Source organism: Pleurodeles waltl, chromosome 7, assembly GCF_031143425.1.
Source record: "Pleurodeles waltl isolate 20211129_DDA chromosome 7, aPleWal1.hap1.20221129, whole genome shotgun sequence".
Classification (NCBI taxonomy): Eukaryota; Metazoa; Chordata; class Amphibia; order Caudata; family Salamandridae; genus Pleurodeles; species Pleurodeles waltl.
This window is the reverse complement of record NC_090446.1, coordinates 1,187,229,518-1,187,254,653: the sequence shown is the minus strand read 5'-3', so window position 1 is coordinate 1,187,254,653 and position 25,136 is coordinate 1,187,229,518. Positions and strand designations below refer to the sequence as shown.

The window sequence follows — 25,136 nt, the reverse complement described above, 5'->3', positions numbered from 1 at the left end:
ACTGGGCACCACATTTTTGGGTATACGAACCTTCTTTTCTCCAGCAGGTCCTGTCTGTATGCTGCCACCATTATTGCTGGATTCAGACTGTCTTGCCTTGATCTCCAGCTCCTTGAGACTCAGTTCATGAGCCAACAATAGTTTCTTTTCAGCCAAAGCTCTTTCAGCTTCCACTTGTTTGGCTGCTCTTTCAGCTTCTGCTTGTTTGGCTGCCCTTTCAGCTTCTGCTTGAATCTGTTTGGCTGTCCTTTCAGCTTCAATCTGTTTGGCTGCTCTTTCAGCCTCAGCTTGTTTGGCTTCTCTTTCTGCCCTCCTCTCCTCCTGTTGCGCCTCAATTTTCAGTTTTGCCATTTGCAATTGGAACTCCCTTTCCTCTCTCCTTTCCTCTGCGGTCAGGCTTTGCATGGAGACACTGCTCCCTGGTCTGGAAGGGTGCACAATTGCAGTGGTAACACCATCCATAGATAGTGAAAATCCTTCTGAGGGGCCATTTTCTGGCTCCCCTTCCTCATCATCCTCTAAATGGGCTTCTGCCCAGGCCCTCAGCGCCACTTGAAAGTCCTCCTTTCTGGAGGCCCCTTGGGTGGGTACCCTTAATGCCCTGCAGAATCCTCTTAGTTGTTTGACCGTGTATGTATCCAACTGGACTAGGTCAAAGTCCCCTGTCTGAGACCCAGTCAGAGACATGTAGAGTGAGGATTTAGTTTTTGAAAATTGTCAGGAAAAAACGGATTTTCAAAAAGAGATAAAAACCAAGTTGACCTTCAACTGTGGGTAGGTAGTGAGATACTTAGCTACTGTATGTCACTGCACAAATACAAGTCCTATCCTCACCGCTGATCACCAATGTTAGAAATGGGGTTTTTGGTTGGCAGTCAGGTTACCCTCTGTCCAAGCAAAAGCCCTCACTCTAGTCAGGGTAAGTCACACACTATCCAAGATTATCCTGTGCCCACCCTCTGGTAGCTTGGCACGAGCAGTCAGGCTTAACTTAGAAGGCAATGTGTAAAGTATTTGTGCAATAAATCATACAATACCACCATATAGCACCACAAAAATACACCACACAGTGTTTAGAAAAATATATAATATTTATCAGGATAATTGTAGGTCAAAAAAGAATAAAGTTGCAATGGAAAATTGTAGAAATATCACAGGGAAGTGATATAAAGTGTCTTAAGTCTTTAGAATGCAATAAAGTGTCTTTCAAGCACAAAGTACCTGGTTTCTGGTGGAAAATCTCCTCAGAGGGCCACGGGAGAAGAGATGCGTGGAAAAAGGGGGTGTGTGCGTCGATTTCCTCTCAGCACACACAGACTTGCGTCGTTCTTTTCCACGCGGGGAAGTCGGGCGTCGTTTTCCGGCGCGCAGACAGTCTCTTTTTGTGGATCGCGGGGATTACCAGATGTCCCGGGTCTGTGCGTGGATTCTCCTGCTTATTTTCCAGCTGCGCGTCGTTCTGCGGGGCTGCGCGTCGAAGTTTCGATCTCACGGTAGGCGTCGCGTCGATTTCTCCTTGGAAGTCGGGCGGCGGTGTCCTTGCGAGGCCGGGCGTAGAAATTTTGGTCTCACGGCAGGCGTCGCGTCGATTTCTCCTTGGAAGTCGGGCGGCGTTGTCCTTGCGAGGCCGTGCGTCAAAGTTTCGCACTCACGGTAGGCGTCGCGTCGATTTCTCCTGGAAAGTCGGGCGGCTTTGTCCTTGCGAGGTTGTGCGTCGAAGTCTCGATCGTCCCGAGGGCGTCGCGTCGATCAGCGTCGGTGTGCGGCGTTTTTCTCGCCGCGAAACAAGCTGTGCGTCGAAAGTTTCGCCGCACGGAGCGTCCAAGTGAAAGGAAGAAGTCTTTTTGGTCCTGAGACTTCAAGGAACAGGAGGCAAGCTCTATCCAAGCCCTTGGAGAGCACTTTCACAGCCAGACAAGAGTTCAGCAAGGCAGCAGGGCAACAGCAAGACAGCAGTCCTTTGTAGAAAGCAGACAGGTGAGTCCTTTGAGCAGCCAGGCAGTTCTTCTTGGCAGGATGTAGTTTCTGGTTCAGGTTTCTTCTCCAGCAAGTGTCTGATGAGGTAGGGCAGAGGCCCTGTTTTATACCCAAATGTGCCTTTGAAGTGGGGGAGACTTCAAAGAGTGGCTAAGAAGTGCACCAGGTCCCCTTTCAGTTTACTCCTGTCTGCCAGGGTCCCAGTAGGGGGTGTGGCAGTCCTTTGTGTGAGAGCAGACCCTCCACCCTCCCAGCCCAGGAAGACCCATTCAAAATGCAGATGTATGCAAGTGAGGCTGAGTACCCTGTGTTTGGGGTGTGTCTGAGTGAATGCACAAGGAGCTGTCAACCAAGCCCAGCCAGACGTGGATTGTAAGGCACAGAAGGATTTAAGTGCAAAGAAATGCTCACTTTCTAAAAGCGGCATTTCTAGAATAGTAATATTAAATCCGACTTCACCAGTCAGTAGGACTTTGTATTACCATTCTGGCCATACTAAATATGACCTCCCTGCTCCTTTCAGATCAGCAGCTGCCACTTCAACAGTGTATGAGGGCAGCCCTAATGTTAGCCTATGAAGGGAGCAGGCCTCTCAGTAGTGTAAAAACGAATTTAGGAGTTTTACACTACCAGGACATATAACTACACAGGTACATGTCCTGCCTTTTACCTACACAGCACCCTGCCCTAGGGGTTACCTAGGGCACACCTTAAGGGTGACTTATATGTAGAAAAAGGGGAGTTCTAGGCTTGGCAAGTACTTTTAAATGCCAAGTCGAGGTGGCAGTGAAACTGCACACACAGGCCTTGCAATGGCAGGCCTGAGACAAGGAAAAAGGGGCTACTTAAGTGGGTGGCACAACCAGTGCTGCAGGCCCACTAGTAGCATTTAATTTACCAGCCCTATGCACATAAAGTGCACCTTACTAGGGACTTATAAGTAAATTAATAGTCCAATCAGGTAGGATTCCAGGTTACCATGTTTTAAGGGAGAGAGCATATGCACTTTAGCACTGGTTAGCAGTGGTAAAGTGCGCAGAGTCTATAAACCAGCAAAAACAGTGTCCAAAAAAAATGGAGGGAGGCAGGCAAAAAGTTAGGGGTGACTACCCTAAGGCTGTCAGGTCTAACATATTGCACGCTCAGGATTCAGGGAAAGTGTAAAACAGGTTTAATCAAAACACAACACGTTTCGGCTGACACAGCAGCCTTGGTCACGTGGTATTCACCACCCAATCACCATTGTTAAATACTAACCCGTCATAAACAAAAAAATAGGACAAAACAGCAGATACCAGATAGAAGAAAGAAAAACAACCTTAGAATCACAGTCTCAAAGAGAATTACATCTGAATTCCAATGACTAGTCACATCTATACCAATACACAATTATCATATAAATAAATAAATAGATATATATAAATATACAAATATATAAATATAAAATACCTAGTTATACAACCGTGTAACCATAAAAAAGGGAATATAATGGGGAAATTAAATGAGCAGAGACGGAAGGTAAAAATAGGCCAAGTAATGGAAGTCCACCAGACTGATATATCATAATAAAATATTGTTACTTATAGATCAAACGGTGAACTAAAGCCATACGATGTAAAAATTGATTAGCAACCTTAACCATACTACCTGCAATAGTAATACCCCTATACCACTTTTTATACACAGTTAGTTATACTGCGACAGATCAGCAAAATAAACAAATTAATTAGGCATTTTCTTATCTCATAATCTGTACTGACAACACCCAATATCGTGTAATGTAGGAAGAAGCGGTGGCAGGTGGAAAGCAGCATTAATTCCATCCGACCCATTAAATCTGAAAAGACAGAAGAAAAAGGTCTTGGAAGGACCTATATGTACGGTTGAGGTATGTTATTCTCCTCGCAATTTTCTAAAATTAACTTTTTTTGAATCAATACTCGGTGTTTCCTCCTGTTCCTTTTTTATTGCGCCATATAATACAGCTACAACGTATACTGACTTTCAGAGACAGATGAATATTTTCTGGCTTATTTAGGCAAGGGGAACTAGGAACTTTCCTAGGGGATTCATGGGACTTGTGATTTTCAGCTTTGATCTTATCCTTTACAGTAACCCTGTATAATGGAGGATGACATAGAGAATGAGAGGCGGTTGGCAGCACAAACATTATTTTCCAAAGACACAATTAGGAGGAATCCTCACATACATTCTCAGGAAATTAATAATGATCTTAATGCTACGCTACATAAATTGGAGAAACTGAGTAAAACTGAAACATCCAAATGGTGGGATGCCACATCTTTGCAAAATTATGTCGATCAGCAAATGGTTCCGAGGGGCCTACGTATTTTTATTACACCATCATACGAGACACCCAATCCAGAGATGCTAAAGGAATGGGCAGAAAATTCAGCTATGAGCTCCAGACATATGCTCCAGATACTGATAAAATATGCGTGGCAGGATCAGAAAACCCTATTAGGGGATATCAAGAGAATAAAAGATGATTTGAACTTACGTTCTGAGAAGGAGATGATATCCAAATTTATGGAGACAATGAACATTAGATTGAAGAAATATGAGTAGGAAATTAAAACTAAAAAACAACAAAAACTACATAGAGACATAGGAGATTATGAAAGCGGAAGAATTTTGACCTTTAATAGGAAATACGATCATTTATATAAATCATCCCCTGTCCGCCAACCTATGATGGAGAGACATTCTTCTTTGGAAACTGATGCTGAAAGTGCAAAGGAATCTGATATCCCCAGTTCTACTGAGAGTGAGAAGTCTATTGAATAAGTCACCAACAAACCTGCAACTTTTTTAGACGAATACCGCCTGCTGAGACGTGGCAGGCAGGTATCCAAGAACCAACAAGGACAGAATTCCACTTACAAAGGCAGGGCTTCAGGTCGAAGAGGAAGACGGGGCGGAATCAGAAGAGGCGAGAGAGAGTCAAAAATCGCAACAAGAACAAATTTCGATGTGGGGCAAGTGGGAAAATCAATAAAAAGCTCCAACTCACAAACCTTATGGACGAAAATATGGTGAACAAAACTATTGTAAATTTATCTAATTTTGTGTTATCTGATAGTGATAAATCTACATTATGTTTAGGCCTTTCCTTTTGCCCCACAGAACGCTTTAACTATGCCGAGACAAGGATTGATTTCTTCAAATTCATTAGAAAATTGAAGTTAAAAAAATGGTTCAAACAAAAGAATTCCCCTGACGTGGGGGTTGATGGTTCCCATAGGGATGCCTCCCATGATCTGCTTAATATTAGTGATGTAGATTCTTTGATTGCCTTGTATGAATTGGAGAATAACGTTGCAGACTCCATTGCAACTAGGAGTGTTTATCAAATTCTTGATGATTTAAATATTACGTATGATCTGTCTGTTCCCACTGGTTTCAAGCCGAGATCTACATTCTTCCCTATCATGAACCACGATAATATTGATACATTCTATCATTTGGTGGTAAAAGACTTGACACAGTTTCGCCATAAAACATGGTTTAAGTCCAAATGTAACCATAATTTAACACAATCTCAAAAAAAAATGATTACATCTTTGGCTAGTGATACAGACACAATTGTCTGCCCGGCTGACAAGGGCGGCAATATAGTACTTATGGAGAAACAAAAGTACATTGCTGAAGTTATGTGTCAACTTAATAACACACAATTCTATCAGGTTACCACCAAAGAAATATACAACAATAGTATTGTGGGTATTTGGCAACTGCTCATGGAGTGGAAAGATAAGGGCTTATTGTTATGGGAAGAATACTGTTTTTTAAAAAGAGACTTTCCCAAACTACCGGTGTTGTATATTCTTCCCAAGATTCACAAAAATAGGATCAATCCACCTGGAAGACCTATAGTATCCTCATGCGGGAGTGCATTGGAAAATGTCTCCAAATACGTTGACCATTTTCTTAGGGAATTTGTTGTCAATCTTCCCTCGTATGTCCGTGACACTAAGGATTTTCTTGGTAAGCTTGAGGGTATTGTATGGGAAGATGATTTCATGTTATTAACTATGGATGTCAATTCCTTGTATACGATTATCGACCATGAACAAGGTATTGGAGCTTGTAGACATTTTCTAGACGCCAGATCACTTAAATATCTGGCACATACTGGCATGATAATAGATATGATAAGATATTGCTTGATGAATAATTTCTTTCTGTTTAATGGGGTCCTTTATCAACAGACCCTTGGGACTGCGATGGGCACTTGCTTTGCTCCGAGTTTTGCCTGCCTTTTTTTAGGCTGGTGGGAAGAGAATATCTTTAAAGATGAAGAAAAATATCCAGAAACCAGTCAGGCAATCCTATGGTTAAGATATATTGATGACCTTTTCATTATTTGGAAAGGTTCTGAGGAAGAGGCTTCCAACTTTGTTGGTAAATTAAACAACAATGATTTTAATATAGGTCTGACATGTAAAATGAGTAGGTCTTCAATTGAGTTTTTGGATATACTTATAAAGATTGATGAACACAAGGTCAATACTGAACTCTTCCGCAAGTGCACAGCAGGCAACAGCCTATTACATGCTTCCAGTGGACACCCTGAAAGTCTCAAGTGGAGTATCCCCTATGGAGAGTTGCTAAGGGCTGAAAGAGTTAGCAGTACCAAGGAAGCCTTTGAAATTGAGCAAAAAGAGATGATCTCGAGATTTAAACAACGGGGATACCCTGATTGGGTTATCAAAAAAGCAATTGATAAAATCAAGGTTATACAAAGAACTGACATCTTATTTGACAATACTCCCAAGCAAAAGATGGACAGTAACGATGACATCAGACTTATTATGACATATAATGATGATACGAAACAAGTTAGGAATATCATTGCTAAAAATTGGAAGATACTAAAAAGTGACTCTGTTATTGGTGATTCAATATTAAATAAACCTCAGATCACATATAGAAGAGGACGTAGCTTACAGGACATGTTAAGATCTAATGATATTACTACTAGGTCTCAACTTAAACAACATGGCTTACAAGGTTTCTTTCCCTGTGGGCATTGTAAAGCATGCCGGAACAGTGTTATGCGGAAACAGTATGCACTATGTAAACCCGGTAAAAACAGGTTAATTAACCAATTTATAACATGTAGTACTCCGTTTGTTATCTATATATTGGAGTGCCCTTGCCAAAGATGCTACGTTGGTAGTACCAAACATAATGTTAAGAAACGGATTATGGAACACATGCGAGCCATTACTTCAGTTGATGATCATTATCCTGTAGCAAGACATTTCAAAGAGAAACTTAACTCCGATTGGACTAAGTTGGCTTACTTTGGCATTGAACATGTCCCTCCATTCTATAGAGGGGGCAACAGGGAACTAATACTGAGGAAAAAAGAGTCAAAATACATTTTAGATTTGGAGACTAAGATACCCAAAGGATTGAATATTGGGGAAGAATTAAATACTCACTTATAAAATAATTCATAATTGGGCATTTTGCTGTAGATAAGTCTGTATGTAGTGAACTCCAAAGATTTAATAGTATTTTGGAGAACCTAATAACTGTCTTGAGTGCTAATAGAGAGTGTTAGTAGGAGATGCACCTTTAATTCATTTTTTCTATAATTGGTACAGTTTTAAAATGATGTTTTCTTAGATTTGGGTATATAGGGTTATTTATTAAGTGTATTTATATGTCTTTTCAGATTTAATGGGTCGGATGGAATTAAAGCTGCTTTCCACCTGCCACCGCTTCTTCCTACATTACACGATATTGGGTGTTGTCAGTACAGATTATGAGATAAGAAAATGCATAATTAATTTGTTTATTTTGCTGATCTGTCCCAGTATAACTAACTGTGTAGAAAAAGTGGTATAGGGGTATTACTATTGCAGGTAGTATGGTTAAGGTTGCTAATCAATTTTTACATCGTATGGCTTTAGTTCACCGTTTGATCTATAAGTAACAATATTTTATTATGATATATCAGTCTGGTGGACTTCCATTACTTGGCCCATTTTTACCTTCCGTCTCTGCTCGTTTAATTTCCCCATTATATTCCCTTTTTTATGGTTACACGGTTGTATAACTAGGTATTTTATATTTATATTTATATATTTGTATATTTATATGTTTATATATTTATATATATCTATTTATTTATATGATAATTGTGTGTTGGTATAGATGTGACTAGTCATTGGAATTCAGATGTAATTCTCTTTGAGACTGTGATTCTAAGGTTGTTTTTCTTTCTTCTATCTGGTATCTGCTGTTTTGTCCTATTTTTTTGTTTATGACGGGTTAGTATTTAACAATGGTGATTGGGTGGTGAATACCACGTGACCAAGGCTGCTGTGTCAGCCGAAACGCGTTGTGTTTTGATTAAACCTGTTTTTCACTTTCCCTGAATCCTGAGCGTGCAATATATATAATGTTTAGTTTTTGTTGGATATATATATATATATGTTTTACTGTGTTTATTGTATAGGGGTTACATTAATGTATAGTCACTCATATTTTAGACAGCATAATTTATTGTAAATCAGCAGACTCACCTGCTGTTTAATATACCATGCAGTCTTTTTACAGTAAACATTGAAATAGGCGGCAGTCCTCAAATTAGCTAGTCTTTACGGCCACAAATGCATAAACCCAATGAACCATTACAATAAAACCTTTTTTTCGTTATCACAGGGATACAGCATTGGCCAGAAGGTGACATGAATAGGGCTCACATTTGGGGACACACAATATGGCTGTATTTCTCTCTCCCTCTCTGTGTTGGTCTCGTTTTTGTTTTCTGTCTCGTTCAGAAACTGAGCTGAACCCATTAGGATGCCATACCGTGCCTACCTGTCCAACTATAGAAGTTTAATTGTTGCGGCATTCTGTCCGGTTAATTTTCCAGACGCTTTCAAAATGTCTGAAGCCCAGTTTTGATCGTGTGGTTCTAATACATGTCACCAAACATAATTTTTGTGTACCCTCCATTTGTAATCGATCTCTGTAGTCCTTTTTAAAGGGTACAGGTGCTTCATGTTACACTAATCGACACAGCTTTGCGATCCCTGGATTTCTGTGTTCCGGGTCAGTTGGTGTAAACTGTGGAAGGCACAGCAGAGTCCTTAGAAATCTATTTTCTTGGGCTACGGTGGTAGAGATATTACAATAGTCCATAATCCTTTCCCTATAGAATTGCGTTGTTTGCATGAATCCCTTATCTCATAAGTGCTTCAGCATTGATAGCATTTAATTCTTCATCCTTGTTGTTGTTGATAAAGAGACTTATGGTGAGGAGATGGATCTTTCTCGAAGCCTGTTTGTGTTAAGTGATTAGTATGTACGCCATATCGGTCAGGGCAAACCATGGGTGTGATTTGAATGTGAATACGTTCAACAAATCAGTGTGAAACTCCAACCTGTATTAGGTAAAGTAACAACTTGAACCTTCTGTTCATTTCATTAAAAGCTTATTTTAAATCGAGAAGTGCCCAAAATCAATGTGCTTTTCCTCAGTGGAATAAGTTCTGAGGTTATGAACCAGAAGAGTGCTTTCTTAATCCTTGCTTACTGATACCAAAGCAGGTAATTAACACCTAGGATAGGTACACACAGGTGGACGATGTTGAAATACTTTTAAACATTTGCAGACATTTGTAGATTTGTGCTCACCACGCAAGTAATAATGTAGCCCAGGCCATGTGCACTGCCGCTTTACATTTATACAGTTGGAAGTATATGCTGACAAAATGTCTACATTTCTGCTCATGTGAAGCTTGGGAAGTTGTCACAGTTGCATGATTCTCAGTAGTGCCCTGGCAAATCTTTGTGAATTACATTTAAATGGGCAATTTGGTCAAAGATTCGAGTAACCCTGTAAAAACAGATAGCTGACCTGTGAATCAGGTCCGCCACGTCTGTAGTATGAAAGAAGCTGTCATATGAAACTGCACCTTCAGTCCTCCATTTTGTAATCACTACATTAAGTTCTAGTTTCTAGAGTTCTCGACATTATGCTGCAGAGGTTTTGAGTGCAATCCATTGTGAGACTTTCTGCATACAGGCTAGTTTCATGAGTACCATACAGCAAGCCTCTCTGTTCCTAGTTTAGCAGTGTAATATTTTCCAACTCAAAGGTCTGCTCACCTGAGCATTATTACATGTAGGATCTCCTTTTTGAAATTTATGTTTTTTTTAACTCTTTAACCTGCTTTAATCCTTGTTTATTTTCTCATTTTATTGGTGTTTGTTTACTTTTGGCCAGTGAAAACATTAAGTTGCAACCCATATATTTCCATACTTAATTACCGATACATGTCCACTGACTGATGGCGGCAGGGTTTAAGTCCAACACAATAAAAGAATACTCGCCTTAGGACTAGAACATGTGTATCTATGGAACTTTGTAAGCCACATTATGAAATATGTTTCTTTTTTTGACTCACTTTGATGTCACTACCTATAGGTAATGTGTGCCAGCCATGTCTGACAGAACGGAGAGACACTAGAAAACACATTTCTCTATGTTTTTTTAATATAAATACAAGTGGAAATAGTCTCTAATTATCTGGGTGTCTTAATTACTTGCTGCGATTACAGTATTTTGAAGCATAACTATGCAGTCTGTTTGTAAATTCTGAATAGTAAAACCATATGTGTTTTTTGTGTATTATGTTTCACCCGCAGGCTAGCTGAGAGAGGGCTCGCCTTGGGAGGATCTAATGGCGGGGTGAGTAATTTGCTTTTAAGATTTACTTTCTCTGTCATTTCATTTAAATGAACTTGGTAACTGCAAGTTCACGCAGAGGTAAAAGATGATTGTGAGGCAAGTTTATGATCTGTGGTTCACTGAGACCCCATGCAGTTCACCCTAGTTGTGATCATACGCTTCCGATTACTCCAGTAAGCGTACCCTATAATGCTTGGAGAGCGTACCCTAAAGCCATTGATTAGTTGCTGGCACGCCTCAGATATACAGACACACCATGTGTGACCTGTGGCAGCCAAGATCGTGTGCACCTTCCTGTTCCAGCATTTTCGCGGGTTGCCACCAAGGGAGTATTCAGAAAATTAAAATACCCCATACTTCGAACTAAAGTTCTTATGGCACCAAGTAAACGTAGCAATTCATTGCACCCCTTTCCAGAAGAACTCTTGTCTCTTCCATTTAAACACCTATCCATCCACTTGGATATCCCCAAGTTCACATTTACATTCTATCATCCATTCATTTTTTCATTTATCATTCAGTCTTTCACTGTTCTGTCCGCCTGCCTATTCATATTCAACCCTATACATCCATCTCCAAACCTATCCATATATCCATCCATCCACCCTTTCACTCATGAATCCATCCTTTCAATGATTCATCCATCCATCCTTTCACTGCATCCATCTATCCATCCACTCTTTCCCTCACAATTCCACTCTTCGACCCAGACACTTATCCATTTACCCTTTCATTCATTCATCCATCCACTCACTCATCCATCCACATTTCACTCATCTGTCCATCCATTCACCCTCCCTTTCTGTCATCCATCCTTTTACTCATCCATCCATTCTTTAATCCATCTATTGATCTACCTTGCCTTTATCACTTATCATCCACCCTTTCACTTCATCCATGTTTCACTCCTTCCACACGTCCATTCTCCGTTTTACTCATCCCATCCATCCACCCATTCTTTCACTCATCCATCCATCCCTTTCACTCATTAATTAATTATTTCACTCATCCAGTCTTAAATCCACCCTTTCACCCATTCATCCATCTATCTACTCATCCATCCATCCTTTTACTCACCCATTCATCCAGCCATCATTTCACTCACTCAGTCACCTTTCTCTGCCAAGTTGCAGACCGAAGATACCCACCCATTACTCCATCCCCACGGTAGCTGCTGAGGATGGGAGTTCACAATGCCACAACTTCATTCTTTCACTCATCCATCCATCCATTAATCCTCTAATTCATCTATCCATCCATCCTTGCATTCATACATCCACTATTTCACTCATCCATCTGCCCATCCTTGATTCCGTCCACCCTTTCACTCCCCATCCATCTATCCATTCATCCTTTCACTTATCCATCCCCCTTCTCACCATCCATCCTCCCTTTCATTCATCCTCCCTTTCATTCATCCATCTGTTCACCCTCCCTTTCAAGCATCCATTCTTTCACTTATCCATCCACCCTTTACTATGTCCGTCCACCCTCCCTTTCACTAATGCATCCTTCCTTTCACTCATCAATCCTTCCATCCATCCTTTCACTCATTCATCCACCCACCTACCCATCCATCCACCTACCCATCCATCCTTTCACTCTCCCGTCCACCCTTTCAATCACACCCATCCAATTGTCTTTTAACTCACTTAACCACCCATCTACCATTTCGTGTTATTTAAATGTCTTTGTCTGCTGAGTTGCGGTCAGAAGCACATCAAGAACTCCACCCTGCTGTAGCTGCTAAAGTTGCAGGAGGGGCTGACATGCCCCTAGTTGCCTCCCAAAACCTTACAAGTAGACCTCCTGTTGTTTTAGCATTGCCACCTTCATGCCGTGTAACCAGTGTGCTTGACGGATTTGATTAGCACATATATTTCAGTACTCGTCGTCTTCCCTCCTGGAGTATCACTAGAGCGTGAGGTTACCTAAGCTCACCCTAAAGTCCAGGTGGTACTTCTCCGCTAGGGCGGAGGAGCGTTGCCCACCCACCCCCGCCAGCAGCAGCAGCTGCAAACCTTTTACTACAAAACGATAATAAACTGTTTTTTATCAATTTGTAGTAAAAGGGGCGGGCATTCGGGATGACAGCCATGGACGGGAGTGCACAGAGCACTCCCCTCAGTGCGCATATATGTTTGGCCGGCCGTCTTGGGCCAGCCAAACACACATACTGTTGCCAGGCTGGTGAGCAGGCACAGGCTCCCAGTCTGCCTGGAAGCGACCAATCCTAACGCTGCTCTGAGCAGCATCAGGATTGGCCGCAGGGCAGTCTGGGAGCCTGTGCATGCAGCTGCAGCAGAGGAGCGGCGTGGTAGTGTCAGCGTCATCATGGAGGTAAGGGTATTAAAAAAAAAAAAAAAACTGTCCCTCCCCCATCTCCGCGCAACGCCCGGCCCCTAAAAAGTACTGCAAGCCGCTCCTGCTAAAGCTTTTGGTGTAGTTTGGTTAACAGGTTTGCCCAACGTATACCCAGGAACCCCATCCACATCATACAGGTGTTCGAGAAACCCTCCTGTCAGTTTCGCATCTATGCTCTCTGTGCTGCCCTTCTGACAAAGTAATGACCCATATTCTAACGCCTAGGAGGAAATGAGGTGGGTAGAGAGAGAGGCAGTTAGGACAGCTGTTTCCTAGCAGTCAACCACACCGAGAAGACTTCACAAACCACGTATCCCTATTTTTAAAGGGTTTCAAAGAGCATGCTCACCAAAAGTGAATGTTGTTTTTTAACACTGAGCAAAGAAAATGGTTTGCAATCATTGTATATGACACATAAACTGAAATCCACAGTATTTACTCAGTGAACACATTGAGTTTGATTGTCCATGCTAGTATCCTCTGCTGGCTGGTAAGGAACACCATCATGTTAATGCTTGTCCCAGTCTCAGGGCCTGATGAAAATTTGTAGCGGTCAGATTCTGACCTTCCTATCTTTTTGATGTGATTCACAGTGTGGCCTGCTTTGATTGTAGTGGTTGCTGTCCAATAATGAAAGAATGAGTGAAATGACCCTAACTCTAGTGGCCTGACAATCTCAAACAGACTATCATTATTTGATTAAACTGGGGTCGTAAGAGGCAAGTACTGTTTGCATGATAGAGCAGGTAACCATCCTCGGGTAGCTGGAGTTTCAGGTATGGCTCCACAAGTCCCCCAAGTTTCTCCCGGCCACTGCTTTTTCTGGTTACCCAAAGGAAAGTTCCTGTACCGCTCCCACGTTGCCAGGGTGAGTGACAGTCCTACTTTCGTAAGCCACAGGTCCACTGCAGAAGATGTAAAAGCTGGGCTTATTTCCAAATGTGTCAATTCCACTTCTTCAGCCACCCTCCCCAGATCATATTTAAGCCACACCTATATATTTTACCAAGAACAGGTGCATGGTATAAAAATGTATTTGTTACTTGTCATTTCTTTTCTTCATTCATTATAGTTTGTGCATTTCTGATAGATACAACTACCTGTGGATTCCTCACCGAATGAATTCTCCCCATGCGCAGCACAACAGAAACTTCTCTCTCTAACTCTGCATGTTGGCGAGGACGTCACAATGCCCGACTCCACGCGGCTCCGTGTGACGCCATCGTGGCAATAACAGGTCCTCGCCGCCGTGCTGACGTCAGTTCAATTTTTCCATGCCTTTTATAATGGTTACTTTTCTGTTATCTGTATTGTTAGCTCTTCGGAAGGGATACTTTGTGTATTTCTAGGATGTCGGCTCTGAAAAAGTCGGGTTTCAAGCCCTGCAGGGAATGTGTAGGTCGCATGTCTGTGACTGATCCGCACAACGATTGTCTTTGGTGCCTCAGTTCCGATCACGACGTCCAAGAATGCGGATCCTGCCAAAAGATGAATCCTAAGGCATTGAAGGAACACAAGGCAAAGCTTTTCTTGGTGAGGTCCAAGAAGGAGAGGAAGCGGCACCATCGGTCCTCTTCTGGAAAGTCTTCCCATAAGAAGCAACGTCATTGTGACTCCCGACGTAAGTCCAGAAGTCGGTCGGCGTCGAGTTCTCCATAGTCCTGGCGCCGCAAGTCTTGGGAAGTGAGTCAGATGGTGTCCCCTCAACCTGTGACGCCGCAGATGTCCCCGGCATGGTCAGTCTTTGAAGTCGTGGAGCCTCAAAGTCACCTGGCTTCGCCGGTGCATCCTGTGCCTGAAGAGTCCAGCCCGGCACCGGCTCCACAGGCTTATCCTTTGTTTCCCGGCTCCGGGTACGGATCCTGTGGCATTCCTTAATACCATGTTTCAGATTTTTCAAAATATGGCTCCGGGAGGTGGTGCGCCGCCTGGCCCCACTGGTCCCCTGGCTTTCAATCTCGGCGTTCCGGCTCCATATAAACCAATGCCGTTTGCCATTTTGTTCGGCTAGAGATTCAAGTCAGGCCCCTGTGCCGACAGTGATGGAGCCGAGAGGTCGGATGTGGGTGCCTTCTCCATGGCGCCGATGGATCCATCTGCGGCGTCGGGTCGATCGGGAGAAACTGTCATGGCACCTTCCCGGCGCCATTCACCGACGTCGCTCCGCTCCATGTCGACGCTGGGGCTCGAGGCCAAGTTGAGGTCATGTCGAAAGGCTCTTAGACTTTTAGAGGAGAGGGAATATCAGCAGCAATTCCTCGAAGAAGGGGAGATCACTGATCCCCAGGGTGACTTCCCTGGGTTGGACACAGCAAGTGGACTTGATACCTCTCCAGAGTATGACTTGGCCTCTCCTGGTGAATATACAGAGGAGGCAGCCTCTTACCACTCTGTTATTAGGAAGGCCGCATAATTTCTGGATCTTCCTTTACCGACGGCACAGGTGAAGACCAACCTTTTGACTAAGGTTCTACATCCTGCTACAGCCATGGCGGATCCTCTTCTACCATTTAATGAAGCCCTGATGGATCCGATCGAAGAGGTTTGGAAGAAGCCTGTTTCCTCTTCGGCTGTTAGTAGGTCGGTGGCCAGGCATTATAGATCTGTGCCTGGGGACCCGCAGTTTTTGTCTAAACACCCTTCACCTGAGAGCTTGGGGGTGCAAGCATCCTGTTCTTCGAGGTTGGCCCCTGGTTCGTTTCCGGGAGTACCATCGGACCGGGAATCCAAGCGGATGGACCAATCGGCCAGGAAGGTGTTTTCTTCTTGCAGTATGGCTCTAAAATCTGCCAATGCAACATGTATTCTGGGCAGGTATATCCATGCCATAATGGATACAACGAAGACTGTGCTTCCGGACATGCACCAGGACTTGCGTAGTCTTCTTTCGGATGCTCAGGCGGCGCTACGCAGGTTATTCAGACAGGGCTGGATACCACAGACTCTATTGCAAGAGCCATGGGGACTTCCGTTGCCTCCAGACGGCATGCATGGTTATGCACTTCCGGACTTTCGACAGACGTCCAATCTACGTTGCTGGATCTGTCCTTTGATGGGGTAAAACTGTTTGGTTCTAAGGCGGACTCTGCGCTAGAGCGCTTTAAAGAATGTAGGGCCACAGCTTTGGGTCTGCAGGCTGCTTCTAGCCCATTTCGATCTTTTAGACGGCTGTGTTTTTGGAAGAGGTGCTTCCTTTCGTGGGAGATCACAGCAGCCAGGGCAGCAGTCCTCAAGCCTCCCTTATCGCTCATATAGGGGGCGGGGTAGAGTCCGCACAAGAGGTGCCACCCAGCAGCAGCACCCTTCCTCTTCCCCTTCCTCTGGGGGGTTACCTCAAGGAAAGCAGCCCTAGTCCTCTTGCCATTTTTGCTCATACCTCTCCGGTAGGGGGAGGCTTTCACTTTTTCTTCCCATATGGGAGTCCATAACAACAGACTCTTGGTCATCAGTTTGGTGAGAAGAGGTTACGCCCTTCCCTTTCGGGAGATTCCTCCTCCCTTCCATCCCCGTCCTTCCTTTTGTTCAGAAGATCATCTCCTGCTGTTACAACAGGAGGTTCTCTCCCTATTATTGAAGGGTGCAGTGGAGTTGGTTCCAGAGCAAGAAAGGGGTCAGGGGTGTTATTCCAGGTACTTCCTGATCCCCAAGAAGGATGATCGTCTGAGGCCTATTTTGGACCTGAGGATTTTGAATTGGTTCCTCAAACAGGAGAAATTCAAAATGCTGACTCTATCACAGGTGCTTGTGGCGTTGGACAAGGAGGATTGGATGGTGTCGGTCGGCTTGCAGGATGCTTATTTTCCCATTCCCATTCTCAAGTCGCACAGGAAGTATCTCCGGTTTGTGGTAGGATCGCAGCACTACCAGTTTGCGGTCCTTCCTGTTGGTCTTACTTCCGCACCAAGGGTCTTCACGAAGGTGATGGCGGTTGCTGCAGCACACCTCAGGAGGAAGGGAGTAGCAGTATTCCCTTACCTGGACGATTGGTTGATCAAAGCAGAGTCTCCGGGGCTTGTGTTGTGTCATCTGCAGCTGACAACCCAGTTGTTGTTAAGTCTGGGTTTTTCAATAAATGTGCCCAAGTCTCACCTAGAGCCCTCTCAACGTCTCCTGTTAATAGGGGCAGTACTGGACACAACATTGAATCAAGCCTTTCCTCCACCACAGCGGATACGGGACATTCAGGCGTTGGTTTCAATGTTTCAAGGTCCTTCGTTTGCTCGGTCTGTTCTCTTCTTGCATTCTGTTGGTCACGCATGCACGCTGGCATATGAGGGCTCTTCAGTGGTGCCTCCGCAAGCAGTGGTTTCAACACAAAGGAGATCTCGGGAATCGATAAGGATCTTCAGAGACACTGCAGCGGATCTTCGATGGTGGGCTTTGGAAGGCAGCCTTTCTCAAGGGAAGCCGTTCTCGCAGCCAACTCCGGTGACCACGGTGATAACGGATGCCTCCACTTTAGGGTGGGGAGCTCATCTGGAGGATCTGGAGATCAAGTCGTTGGTCTCCAGTAGAGCAGAGGTTTCATATCAATCTGGTGGAGCTGCGGGTGATTCGTTTGGCCCTCAAGGCCTTCCCGGTCAGTCAGTTCAGAATCTGACGGACAACACGACCGCGAGGTGGTATATCAACAAACAGGGGGGTGTAGGGTGGTACCTTCTTTGCAGAGAGGCTCTGCGACTCTGGTCCTGGGCTCGGGACCGTCGGCTTTGTGTAGTGGCAAACCATTTGGCCGGGGTTCAAAACGTACGTGCGGACAAACTCCGTTGCTTCTTCTCGGACGACCACGAGTGGCGTCTGCATCCGGATCTAGTTCTTTACATCTTTCGGATGTGGGGTTTTCCCCGTATAGACTTCTTTGCCACTCGAGAGAACACGCATTGTCCGTCGTTCTGCAGCCTTCAGTATCCGATGCAAGGAGCGTTGGGGGACGCGTTTCAGATGTCCTGGTGCGACCAGTTGCTTTACGCGTTTCCTCCCATACCCTTGATTCCTCGGGTTTTGAGGAAGATTCGCCAAGACCGGGCCCAAGTCATTCTGATAGCTCCGGATTGGCCACGAAGGGTGTGGTATGCAGACCTTCTCTGACTCTCACTGTACCCGCCGCTCCGTCTCCGTCTCAGGGCAGACCTCCAGTCGCAGGGGCAGGTTCTACACCTCCAGAGCCTGCACCTTCATGCCTGGAGATTGAACGGGGCAACCTGAGTTCCTTTTATCGGCCAGGTGACACTCCACCAAGTCGGTCTATGCAAGTAGGTGGGCTAATTTTGTTTGTTGGTGTGGAGAGAAGAAAATTGATCCCTTAAATGCCCATCTTTCTGATATTTTATTGTTTGCATTGTCATTGGCTCAGCGTGGTTGTGCTATGGCCACGGTTAAGGGCTATCTTTCGGCCCTTTCTGCTTTTTTATATCTTCCAGATCAGCCCTCTCTATTCAAATCTCTTTTGGTTGTTCGATTTTTGAAGGGGCTTACTAATAAGTTTCCTCCCAGGCCTTTTATCATGCCGCAGTGGGACTTGAATATGGTATTAACTTTTTTGATGGGTTCCCCCTTTGAGCCTCTTCATTCCTGCCCATTAAGATACTTGTTTTTCAAGACTGTGTTTTTGGTGGCCATCACATCGGCTAGACGTGTTAGCGAACTGCAGGCTCTTTCTGCTCACCCGCCTTTCACCACTTTTTATAAGGACAAGGTGGTTTTGAGGACCAGGGCGGCTTTCGTCCCCAAGGTGGTGTCTCCATTTCACTTGGGACAATCAATAACTCTCTCGACGTTCTACCCTCCTCCACATCCATCTAAGGAGGAGGAAAGACTCCATCATCTGGACCCTAAGAGGGCTCTTAGTTTTTATGTCGACAGGACGAGAGAGTTCCGGTTGGATGAACAACTCTTTATCGGATACGTGGGGAAGAGGAAAGGGAAGGCCGTCCACAAGTGAACGCTCTCCAGGTGGGTCGTTCTTTGTATTAAAATATGTTACTCTTTGGCAAAGAAGGATCCTCCTGAGGGGATCAGGGCTTATTCCACCAGGGCCAAGTCAACCTCATCGGCTTTGGCCAGGGGTGTTCCGATGGTGGACATCTGCAAGGCTGCGACTTGGTCTTCCCTCCACACCTTTGTAAAGCATTATTGTTTGGATGCGGAGGTGCGGAGGGATGGCCATTTTGCACGGTCGAGGCTGCAGGATTTCCTGGTTTGACCAGACAGACACCCTCCTCCGAGGTGGTACTGCTTTGGGACTCTATTCATTAGGTGAGGAATCCACAGGTAGTTGTATCCATCAGAAGAGCAAGTTACTTACCTTTGCTAACGCTTTTTCTGGTGGATACATTAGCTACCTGTGGATTCCTCACTGTCCCTCTTGCCTCCCTGTTGTCTGTCTGGTCATACCAGGATCACCTTGGGTGTGCACTTCAGTGCTTTAGTTTCAAGGTTTCTACATATGTATATTAGTTTATAGTTCTATTTCAAGTTATTTTTAAGTTTGCAAACCATTCATGTTGGTATGTGCCCTTTTTTAAAGAACTGTGTAAAGATTTTTAGATGAAAATTTTCTATAAAGTTTATTCTTTTTAATCTTAAAGGGTGTAGATTGTCGATGTTCTTTATATGTTTCAAAGGCACGTCAAAAATTGCGTGAACTGACGTCCGCATGGCGGCGAGGACCTCTTATTGCCACGATGACGTCACAAGGAGCCGCGTGGAGTCGGGCAAGTGTGACGTCCTCGCCGAGGTGCAGAGTTAGAGAGAGAAGTTTCCGTCGAATGCTGCGCATAGGGAGAATTCATTAGGTGAGGAATCCACAGGTAGCTAATGGATCCCCCAGAAAAAGCGTTACCCAAGATAAGTAACTTGCTCATTTATGACAAATATAAACAAAACTCAACAAACATTATTTTCAACGTATTTTTCCAAACATTTCAAGTTTTAAAATAAGTTACTTATTAAAGAAAAGCGCAAATCTACAGGGTTACAGTTTGTATTCATATTTGTCCCCATATTGGACCTGATTATGGCCCTCATTATGATATTGACGGTCAGCTGACCGCCACGCTGGCAATGGCGGTAATACCGTCGCCAGGCTGGCAGTGAAGACTGCCAAATTATGGCCATGTCGGTGATCCCTCCCATAGACAGCCATTGTACCACCCGAACCACCAGTGCGGTCCGTCCACTGACCACAGCGGTAGGCATCTTCAGGCTGGCGGAAGACAACAACCGGCCCACCATATCATGACACAGCAGACTGCCAGGATTTCAGGGGCAGGACCACCGCCACCAAAAGTCTGGCTGAAACACATCATATAAAAGGAGACACTCACCTCCAGAGACACAGAGGAGTCCGCAGCCGCCATGGAATCCCGAACTGGAAGTCCTGCCGATGTTGTACCACGCGATGGCAGTCCAGGAGCAGCAACGCCGACGAGGACGATGGGGAGTACAGCCTCCTAGCACCCAAGGGAGGGAGGGGAGAGTCACACACCCACACGCACAACACACACCATACACACATACCACACACCGAGAACCATCCTCAGAGTTAATCAATATAAACATAACCCAGGAGCAAAGAAAGCCAGGGCACATACCTCAGGTCCAACCACTGTAATAATGTGGAAATAAAATAAATAAAATGGCAACATGTATACAGGAAGGGCCACTGGCCAGTCCATAGTCAATGAATAGCCATAGGGCAACGTCCAAGGCCCAGCTTGATTCCTGACAGCCCAAGTCACTCCACTGGGCAGGGGCATCATGATGAGGGTAGGCAGGCACCTGAGGGGGCAGAGGAGGTGGAAGGGTTTCTTGTGAGGAAGATCCTTGGACTTGGGTTTGGGAGGAGGCGGGTCCTTACTCTTTTGTTTAGGGGTCAGAGGAGTGGGCTTGGAGCAGGGGAGCAGAGCGGTAGTCTTGTGTCCCTCACTGCTAGGTTTCGCTGCAGGGGGCGTGGACATGAGAGGACTGGGAGCTGGAGGTACTGGGCTGGCGGAGAAGGATCTTTCTCATATGGACAGGACTGGGGGGATGGGGTCGAGGTGGGAAAGGAAAAGTTTTATAGGTCCAATGGGGCGGGTTGTGGGAGGAGGTTTGGGAGTGGAGGTAAAGGGAGTGGTTGTAGGAGGAGTAGGTGTGTTGGACTTGGGTGCAGGTGCATGGACAGTGTGCGTGTGTGAGGTGGATGGCTGTTGAGTGTCTGAGTGGGAGCGTTTATGTTTAATTGGAGGGAGGGCAGACAAGGTGGCAGAGGACAAACAAGACGTGTATGTATGTTGTTGTGGTGTCTGCAAGTGAAGTGGGTGTGTTGCATGAGGTTGTGATGGTAGTGGGGACTGCGCATGTGGTGTATGGGGTGTGAGTCTGCGTGTCTGCTGTTGTGGTGACTGTGAGCAAAATACAGAAATCCAGTAGGGATAAATTCAAAGTCAATTAACACAGTGAAAACATCAATTATTCACTGGAAAATATATTTCTTTATTAAAGATAAATCAATTAAATTAAATTCGGCTTAGTGTCAGCAGGTCACACTCAGCACAACTGTGGTGACGATTAATAAAATCCTATCAACAGCAAGTAGATTATGCAAACAAAAATTGTTATTCCATTAAAAAAAAAAGGAGTGCTATACAACAAACTGTACAAAAGACAAAAAACATACAACAAAGTCATATAAAAGAGATAAATCACTAATTGCTTCGAGCACTGTTATTTCCTAACCTATAATTGCTTAGCCATTCCGTGACAAGCAGTCTAATGTTGAGGTAATGCAGATAATTGAAAATACTTATCGTCCATCAGCAAGGAAACTATCGCTGGTAAACCATCTCCGATACAATCCAATATTGTCAACATCCAATTATTCGAAAATTACAGTACGCATTCCTCCACTGTAAAAGTCGATGCGTTTCAGCCTTCATAAATCTGGCCTCCTCAGGACAACACGAACAGTGCCTATATATATACAATATATACAATAATAACTATACAAATAATAATTATTTTGTCAACTCTGACCACCAGGGGTGCAAAATCACTCCTGTTCACCTTAAAAAAACACAGTTGTGCACGAATAGAGAATATTATAAGGCTACAAAAAGAAAAAGAAAAGAAGCCCCATAAAATAGTGTCATTAATAAAATCAAGAAATATTAGACCAGCTAAAAAATTGCCTTTTTTTTTACATAAGTGCTCCAAGAGAAAACCGTGGCATAGGAGACTCCACAAAGATGATATATGGCAAGAATTATTAAAACAATTATTAAAGAAAATTTCAAGAATTATTATAGAAAAGTTACAGAACACAGGTGCTCATGCATGTCAGCAGAGAGAGACTAACCCTTAGGTTGTAATATTATTCAGAAAAGCGCTCACGCATTGAACGCATCAATGAGGTTACCAATAACCTAAAAAATAATATAACAGAGTGTCCGCAACATGCTGTACAGGTGGCAGGATTTGAGACTGATGATGCAGTTCATGCAGGTGTGAGTGTTGAGGTGACTGGGAGGGAGGAGGAGGAGGGGAGACAGTGGAAGCAGTGGCTGTTGTTGTATGTGCTGTGTGTTGGCTGTGTGTGTGCTTGTGGAATGAAGTGTGGTGCCCGTGTTTGTCTGTGCGAGTCCTGTCTGTTGTTTTGGGTGCATGCTTATCAGATTGTGTGCGTAGGATGGGTTGGGGGAGAGGGCTTTTGTACTGGGAACAGGTAGTTGGAGTGGGGACGGAAGAACCAGGGAAACTGGTTGCTGTCAAAGAGGAGGCCAGAGTCTGAAAACAACCCCTGTAGGGCAGCCAAGCCACCGTGAATGCCCTCCAGGTAAGCATTGCATTGCTGCATCTGAGATGCCAGCCCCTGGATGGCATTCACTATGGTTGACTGCCCTACAGAGAAGGATCTCAGGAGGTCAGTAGCCTCTTCAGTGAGGGCAGCAGGGCTGACTGGGACAGGGCCTGAGGTGCCTGGGGCGAAGGAGATGCCCACCCTTCTGGGTGAGCGAGCACGGGCAACTTGGTGGGTGGCTACTGGGAGGACGGTGCTGGTATGGGGGGTGGCGGAAGAGCTTGCAGCTGGAGTGGTCCCAGAGAGGTCCATCACCACCAGGGAGCTTCCATCGGTGAAGGAATCTTAGTCGGATGTTGTTGCTCCAGTCTCCACCGTGGTGCTCCCCTCGCCACCAACCCACTGGTCCCCACGCCATCAGTGGACTCTGCTTCCTGGGTCCCGTGGGCTGCAGCTCCCACACTCGCTGGTGCCCCTGCTCCTTTGCCAGATGATGCTAATACACATAAGGAGAGGATGAGAAAAGGAGAGAGGATGGGGGAGAAAGAAAGGGAGCACAGGGTCAATCACAGCACATATAGCTTACACATCACAATCACTCACTGGGACGAACACTGTGCAGTATGGACCACAATGACAAACCATTACCTGGGTACCACAGCAGTAAAGAACCCAAACACTACCATCTTCACACGTACTGGGACTCACTAAGCCATGTCGCCATGGTATGCTAGCTACTTACCAATACCAAATATACATACTTCCCTACATTGCTAAGCAGGACCACACGAGAATAGCTAAACCCAAACCCTACGGCAGGTAACAAAAACAAAAAAACACACAATCTGTACTCACCCCCATATGGCTGCTGTGCTGCCCTCAAGCGTCCATCCAACTCATGATTGGCTGCCCCCAGTATGCAGGCCATTAAGGATTCAGGGTCTGACAGAGACCCCTCCCCAGCTGGCCCTCCGCGGTCTTCCGGGCCCAGCGTCTCAGGTCCTCCCACCGTTTTCTGAAGTGGGTGCTGTACCAGCTATGGACCCCCAGGGCCCGCACGTCCTTGGCGATGGCACGCCACAACACTTTCTTCTGATGGGCGCTGACCTGCAGAGGAGAAACAGACAGAAGGACACCATGAACTCAACACTCCATTCTGTAACAGAAATGACTTACATACTGCATAGAACCCACATTAAGCACACACATGACCTGTACCTCTGCATACACATTGCATGCAGGCAAACCCCCATCCCCCAAATGACACCTGCCAGCACAAAAATTAATCTTCATGCAGCGATGTCATATCCAACGTACCCATGATGGGCCTCCAGACCAATAGGTGAGTCCTATTGGTCTGGAGGCCCATACAGGGATAGGACCCCATCCACAAGCTTCTCCGCCTTCTCGGGTGCGAAGGCTGGGGCCCTTTCCCCTGTAGCATGAGCCATCACAGGGTCCATACACAGGACACAGCAGCACACACAGTGGAGTTGTTGAACCGTAGAGAGTCAAGAGTCAAGTGAAGTGGTACAGAGAAAATTACGGTCACATCCGCGGCGAACACCTTCACTGCCAGTGTTGATCATCATTGGTTCCTGTACACAGTAGAGCTCCATGTTAGCCAATGAGGAGTTGCACGGCGGTGCAGACTGCCTTCCGCCATGACGCCAAACGCCGGCTGAGTGAGGTTACTTCCACCTGTCCCTGCATATAGGACAGGCGGTTATCATTTCCTAGTGCTGGTACTTATGTTGGACAAATGTATGTGTGTCATAGGTATCTATTGTACACACCAAGACAGTTCCAGTCTTCTACATAAATACATGCTCTGTGTACTGTGATATTGTGTGTTCATACTTCCTGTAGTCACACACATCTCATGTTTGGTTTACTTAGATACATACCATTGAGGAGGAGGAGGAAAAGGAGGCAAGCACCCATGTGCAGACCCCTAATGGACTTGGCTGCACTGGAGGACCGGCACGTCATACTCACCTATCATCTGCACAGGGCCACAATTACTGAGCTGTGCCAACAATTGGAGACAGATCCTATTCCTGCTATCCGTAGCACTACAGCAATTCCCCCTGTAGTACAAGTACTGTCAGTGCTCCACTTCCTGGCAAGCGGTTCATTCCAGGTGACAGTGGGCTTGGCTGCAGGATTGTCACAGCCAATGTTTTCGATTGTGCTTGGAAGGGTTTTGGCAGCCTTGCTCAAACACATGAGCAGCTACATCTCATTCCCCCAGAGTGAAGATTTGGCCACTGTGAAGGCTGG

At 45.1% G+C, this 25,136-nt stretch overlaps 1 protein-coding gene across 1 annotated transcript in view; it reads left to right on the top strand.

Annotated features, from left to right (window-relative positions):
- The window catches only part of OGFOD3 (2-oxoglutarate and iron dependent oxygenase domain containing 3), a 1,107,281-nt gene that overhangs the window by 470,425 nt on the left and 611,720 nt on the right, over window positions 1-25,136 (top strand). The window contains exon 4 of the mRNA XM_069200289.1: window positions 10,669-10,711. Within this exon, the coding sequence (XP_069056390.1) occupies window positions 10,669-10,711 (43 nt within the window). The remainder of the gene's footprint in view (window positions 1-10,668; window positions 10,712-25,136) is intronic.